The sequence below is a fragment of the Triticum dicoccoides genome, unplaced genomic scaffold (genome assembly GCF_002162155.2).
Source record: "Triticum dicoccoides isolate Atlit2015 ecotype Zavitan unplaced genomic scaffold, WEW_v2.0 scaffold1372, whole genome shotgun sequence".
NCBI classification, from domain to species: domain Eukaryota; kingdom Viridiplantae; phylum Streptophyta; class Magnoliopsida; order Poales; family Poaceae; genus Triticum; species Triticum dicoccoides.
The window spans coordinates 19,359-25,473 of record NW_021197117.1 but is presented as its reverse complement, the minus strand read 5'-3'; the positions used below and the strand labels follow the sequence as shown (position 1 = coordinate 25,473).

At 46.0% G+C, this 6,115-nt stretch overlaps 1 protein-coding gene across 3 annotated transcripts; it reads left to right on the top strand.

Annotated features, from left to right (window-relative positions):
* Window positions 1-678: 678 nt before the first annotated feature.
* Window positions 679-5,066, top strand: LOC119343678. Of its 3 annotated transcripts, XM_037614513.1 has the most exons (6): window positions 685-1,716; window positions 2,601-2,993; window positions 3,073-3,661; window positions 3,891-4,026; window positions 4,102-4,395; window positions 4,494-5,066. In XM_037614513.1, exons 3-6 carry the CDS (start codon window positions 3,599-3,601, stop codon window positions 4,979-4,981), a joined length of 981 nt encoding a protein of 326 aa, XP_037470410.1. In that variant the 5' UTR covers window positions 685-1,716; window positions 2,601-2,993; window positions 3,073-3,598; the 3' UTR covers window positions 4,982-5,066. The 3 variants fall into 3 exon arrangements, 2 of the variants coding, with proteins under 2 accessions (XP_037470409.1, XP_037470410.1); XM_037614512.1 differs by lacking the exons at window positions 2,601-2,993; window positions 3,073-3,661 and having other exon boundaries at window positions 684-1,716; XR_005166213.1 differs by lacking the exons at window positions 4,102-4,395; window positions 4,494-5,066 and having other exon boundaries at window positions 679-2,993; window positions 3,891-4,022.
* Window positions 5,067-6,115: the final 1,049 nt, after the last annotated feature.

Genomic DNA, 6,115 nt, shown 5'->3' with positions numbered 1-6,115 from the left:
TTTTTTTTTCTCTTTGCACCATTAAGGTACGCACCGAAGCTGTGACCTAAAAAAAACTGCTTCCCTATTTAGTATTTTCATCTTGCATACGTGATCCATCTTATTAGGCTGTCCATCATGTACACATGATATGCACAATGCAGCTTCGCTGGGCAGTCAAAGCCGTTACGGCATCTACCTTTATTTAAGTATATAAAATAATGACTTACTGATGTCATTGCAGTTACTGTATGAACCGGACCTCTGTAGACAATGCTTAGAAGTTTGTAATGTGTACAAATAATTCCGATTCCCATGCTGCGTTGCCAAGCATTTTTATTTCTACAGGGAGCTGCGTTAATCTAGTCCGTTCATATTTATTAACTTTTGAGCAGTAAATCTCTGCCGTTCCTTACATGGACCTGCGTTAATCTAGTCCGTTCATATTTCTTAACTTTTGAGTGGTAAATCACTGCCATTCTTTTTCTATCTTTTTAAGTATATAATAGATAATTGCTTTGTTAATTGATTAATTATTTCCATCGACATCAAATTTATCTTGAACCCAGCAAACCTGCTTCATGACAATCGATGTTTATTTCGTAGTGGAGCACATTATTTTCCTTGCACAAGCATATGTGCTTGTATAATTCTATATATATATGGACCACTTCTATGTGTACTAATATTCAGTAGCACTTCCTTTTTAACCGTGTGTCATGTTTTGCAGATATTTCATAGTAATTGATGATCTATGAGATTCTGAAACAATGAATAATGAAACTTGGGATACTATTAAATTTGCTTTGCCAGGAAAAAACTGTGGTAGTAGAGTGATCACAACAACAAGGATTGATCATGTTGCTCGTGCCTGTTGCTATGATGAAATGAAATATATTCTTATGATGAATCCACTCAGCGACAATGACTCAAGAACACTATTCTTAAGCAGAATATTTGGTCCAAAGGAACCTTGCCCAGATGCACTTAAAGATATTTCAATTCATATTCTAAAAAGATGTGGTGGTTTGCCACTTGCTATCAATAGTATAGCAAATCTTCTAATTGGTGATCAGCGAAGGTCAATCCTGGGATGATGTAAGGCAAAATTGGAGTGCTATGATGAAAGGAAATGCTCTTGAAAGGATGAACCAGATATTGGATCTGAGCTACGTACATCTCCCTTATCAGCTGAAGACATGCCTTCTTTATGTTGGTATGTAACAAAATAGCAACAAAGATCTACATCAAATGTTGAGGAAATGGGTTGCAGAAGGTTTCGTAGAAAAGAGTACAAATGATGGGGTAGATGAAGATGTTGCAGAATTATACTTGAGGGCACTCAGAGGGATGTGTATGTTACAAGTAGATAAGGTAGGCTACTGCAACGGTGAAGTATTGCATTACAGAGTACACCCTATAATGCTTGATCTTATCAGAGTCAAGGCCGCAAAAGAGAATTTTATTCATGTAATTGATGGTTCAAAAAGTATGGGAGGGGATATCCATCGAGTCTCAGTCCACCACAATGATAAAGTGGATAAGCAAATTTTGGGAGCAATCGAGGAAGGGTCACTATCGCATGTTCGGTCAGTCTTTCTTCGTCGAAGCTCACTTGCGCCTTATTTTCTGGATCTTAAGTATGTCCGAGTGCTACACATTGAATATAAGTACTCTTCCATGGATGGCCTAGATCTCACCGGCATCAATACGTTGTCTCTCCTACGGTATTTGAAGGTTAGTTCTGTTGACGAGTCTATATATGAGCTTAAGCTACCTAGTAAAATTGGGGACCTCCAGGAATTGGAGACCATAGATCTGCATAATGCATCCCTGAAAAACTATCCATCAGATATAGTTAGTTTGCCATGGTTAAGGCATCTCATCTCGACAGGAAATAAAGTTGGTGTAGTATTACCTGATGAGATCGAGAGGTTAGAAACCCTGCGCACTCTAGTAGGCGTATGTTTGAATGGAAGGTCGGTGCATAATATTAAGGGCATCAGTAAGCTGACAAATTTGAGAGAACTTAAAATTATTTTGGATGGGACTATTGAATCGTCCACTGTGCAAATGAATGCCCTGCAGTCTTCCATCCCCATGCTTTCCAACCTAATGATCCTTGAAATCCAAAGAGAACATGTTATTAAGCTGGATGTCCAAGGCTTGGTTAGCAGGGCACTATTCCCTCAAGTATCTCTGATTTGGGAGCTCAATCTTTTGTGTTGCGAGTTTAAAATGTGCCCCAAGTGGATTGGTCAGCTCCACCATATATACAAGTTAACAATTACCGTGAGGGAGGTGGCTGAAAGTATCAGCATTGTTGCAAGGATGCCTTCACTTGCTTACTTAAATTTGCTTACTGATCTTTTGGATAGTAAGCAAAAGGAAGAAAGTGTAGTCATCCCTGGCGGTGGGGCATTCAAAAACCTCAAATACCTGGATTTTAACTGTAAAAATGTTTTAGTGATATTTGAAGTAGGGGCAATGCCAAAGCTAGAGGAGCTTAGCATAGCGCTTCGCTACCGCATGGCTCACCGATTCCTACCGGTTGGTATCGAGCACTTCCCAACTGGCACCCTTAAAGCTATTGTCCTAAAAGTTCTTCCCAATGACCCCAGACTGGTGCAAGAATCGCCACAAGTCATGGAACAACGCAAGAAATCAGTGAGGCACCTGTTGTAGGAGGCATTTAAGCCACATCATCCTACCGCCGGGATTGTCCTTTACTTTTGTTACGACTTAGCTGTCCCTATAGATGATAAAGATATCAAAGGTGGTGCAATGCTACCACGGTCGAACTCGAAGGACTTCACTATTGAAGCTAGTGGAGGGAGATCAAGCCCCTTTGTCGAAATGAGGAAGAGGAAGGCGTCTGATGGGATCCATATCAGAGATCCTATAGACCCTACTCCTCTCCGTCAGGTACCTCCGCAGAGCTCTACCAAGGCAACAGAGCCTCCTCCTCCATCGAAGAGGAGAAAGAGTGGTTTTAATCCTCCAAGAGCATCTGAGTAAGCATCTTACCCTTTTTTTCTTTTTCTTTATGTCAATCTTCCAGCATACTAACTAATAAGTGATTTACCTTTGCAGTAAGGAGACAAGCATACTCCAAAATGATGGAAGGTCCACCGAACAGGGTGAGAGCACGACAGCTGGAGAGCCGACCCATACTGCTGAAGAGCAAAGGACTTCCATTCATCCACAGACCGATGCCGAGGCTTCTTCCGCCATTAAGGATTTATCTCCAAGTCACCCACATCATCCAGTGGTGGGCCACTATGACCGTGAACCGTCTATTGCTTAAGAAGCATCCACCCTGCTTCAAAGGAGCGAGGCGGTGTACCACGGCCACGGGCCAAGTTGCGCACCAGCCGATAGAGGGGACGGCAGCTCGAGGAGGGCTGCAACAGAGAGTGATGTGAATAAGCTGCTTGGTTAAGTACCCGCGTGGGTGCCAGAGGGTGAGGAACGCCAGTGCCCTCCACACTTTGGTTTTACCAAAGGCTATCCCATCGATGAGACAAAGGCTATCGGCAGCGTTGATGACACGGAGGAGGAGACCGAGTGGGTCGAATCTACTCCCGTAGTAGACACTTTACTGAAGCGTCTCCCTCGGATGATCAAAGATCTGCAGGAATTCCATCACGATGCCACACAGATCTTGCGGCCGAATATGGAGGTAAGTTCGACTTACCTTTATGTCCTAAACCCTAAACGCTAAACCCCTAACAGCCTCTGCCTGAGCTAATGCTTTGGGGGAGGTTCAAGTTTATTTAATTTATTATTATTAAACACTGGGAGCTAGCATGGTCAGCGCACCTAGTTGGTGTAGCCCTTGTACTTACTCTGGCAGAGGTTCTTTGATGTTTAAATCTGGAACTAGCCACCTTTTTCTTTAATTTTTGCAGACATGGGGGAAACGCAGCTGTGTGAAGTCGCAATACATTAAGGACACCGGGGACGTGGTTACGAGCCATGTAGATCCTGCGAAGCGGATAAGGGAGCTGCCATGCAATAAGGATGAAGCCGAAGAGCGGGCACAAGGTAAGCCTTGTTATGCATCAATAATTTGTTTTGCGTCCTCGTCATTTTCCATAATGCTTTTTCATTCTTCTGTAGCTGCCGAACCTGAGATTGCGTGCCTCAATGGTGACTACGAGCGAGCCATGTACCTCACTCAGGCGGAGTATGAAGAAGAGCGTGTGCAGCTTGCGGCAGAGGTGGAGTCTCTCCGTGCCATTGTCGCAGAGTCAGGCGTCTTTCGTTCCGCCAACGAGGAACTGCGGGCCCGTGTCTTGCAGCTGGAGGAGGACGCGAGGAATAACACTCTTGCCCTCGACGCTCAGGAGAAAATGAAGGAAAAACTCAGGACAACAGAGGTCCTTCTAACACAAGCCAGAGAAGCTGCTGACTGTAAGTCTTTCATCTATTCGGACATAGTAATTTTTTATCCTTTTGATGGTCCTATACATACGTGTCTTTCCTGATTTGCTATCCATAATGATTTGCAGCCAACAACAAGATGGCTAACAAGTATGAGCATGGTTGGTCTCGTGTATCTGCCGCCTCTACCCTTGTTGCGGATGCCATTCTAGGCGACACCCGTATCTCTGGAGACAAGGAGCTGGATCGTCTGAACAAGGCTCATGTGGAGGCAGAGGCTTTGATGGCCACGGCAAGAGCAACCTGCACTGCTCTGTTCCCGGACACAGATATTGGAAGGAATGCAGCTTCTGTCGCCAACGTCATGATTGACGGGCCGTCAGAGTTCCACAAGTGGAAGGTCTCTGCCTCTCGTGAAGGAGCTCGCATGGCTCTGGCCACTGTTGTTTCTCACTACCCAACTCTCAAGTTGGGCAAGGTGCAGGAGGGCGTTAACCCAGACGAGCCTGATGTCCAAGCTCTGGGCCGCAAGGTGGAGCATGCAGCGTGGAAGCTGGCATCTTACTGCCCTCTGGAGAATCACATGGATGACCTCCCTGCTCAAGAGCAGGAGTAGATATATATAGGCCTTGCCATGTTTTATACATTTTGCTCACTGTGAGGGGTCGCTATATATGCCTTTGAATATTTTGTGACAGTCAGGCCTCGGTATACGAGTTGTTGTGCTTACACTAGTATAAAAGAGGGCATACGTTCGGGACAGATGAGCCCATTAGTCCCGGTTCGTGAGGCCAGGGGGCCTGCGGGGCCTCGTGGGGGCATTGGTCCCGGTTCGTCTGGCCCCTTTGATCTCGTTTGGTAGGACGAAACGAAATAAACTTTAATAAATAAGTAGAAACAAAATAAACTTTAATAAATAAGTAGAAACAAAATAAACTTTAATAAAGTAAAATAAATAAATTTTAATAAAATAAATAAAAATATCAACAGTAAATAGAAACAAAATAAAATAAATAAAGCAAAAAAAAAGTGCCACCTACTGGGCCACCACGGCCTGAATACGAGTAGAAACCCAACCATTGGCCAGGATTTAGGCCCGCAGAAGGCCCAGTAGGCCCACAGGCAACATAGTGTGAGATTAGGCCCAGTAAGCCTGCATTTGAGGGGAGCTCCAGAGGGCAGCTGCAGTGGAGCTTATAAACCACTCTGAGCTCCTCCCAACTAGCGAGGTGGGACTAAACATTTCACCGCGGGGTAGCACAAGGCCTTTGGTCCCGGTTGGTGCCACCAACCGGGACTAAAAGGGGTGTATTGGTCCCGATTCGTGGCACTAACCGGAGCCAAAGCACCCCTTTAGTCCCGGTTGGTGCCACCAACTAGAACCAAAGGCCTCTGCTTCCCGCCATTTGGGCTGCTGAAAAGAGGGATGTGCTCCCGGTTGGTGGCATCAACCGGGACTAAAGGGTGGCTTTGGTTCCGGTTAGTGCCACAAACCGGGACCAATGCGTTCGGTATATAAACAAGACTTGTGAAAAATTTCAGTTCTCATCGCAGCCCCCCCCCCCACGACGCTGAACACCACGAAGCCGCCAGGATGCCCCGCCGCCCCGCCGTCGCGCCGTCCCTGCGCCCGCCGTCCCTGCGCCCGCCGTCCCCGCACCGCCCCATCGCCGTCACCTCCCCGAGCTCGCCCCGACACCATCGCTGCCCCACGTCGCCCCAACGCCGTCGCTGCCCCGACGCCATCACC

Coding starts and splice junctions, on each gene's coding strand:
- LOC119343678 (XM_037614512.1), top strand. CDS start 1,231: ATGTTGAGGAAATGGGTTGCAGAAGGTTTCGTAGAAAAGAGTACAAAT. Junction 1,717..3,890: donor CTCTCCTACGGTATTTGAAG/GTTAGTTCTGTT, acceptor TAATTTTTGCAG/ACATGGGGGAAACGCAGCTG. Junction 4,027..4,101: donor AGCCGAAGAGCGGGCACAAG/GTAAGCCTTGTT, acceptor ATTCTTCTGTAG/CTGCCGAACCTGAGATTGCG.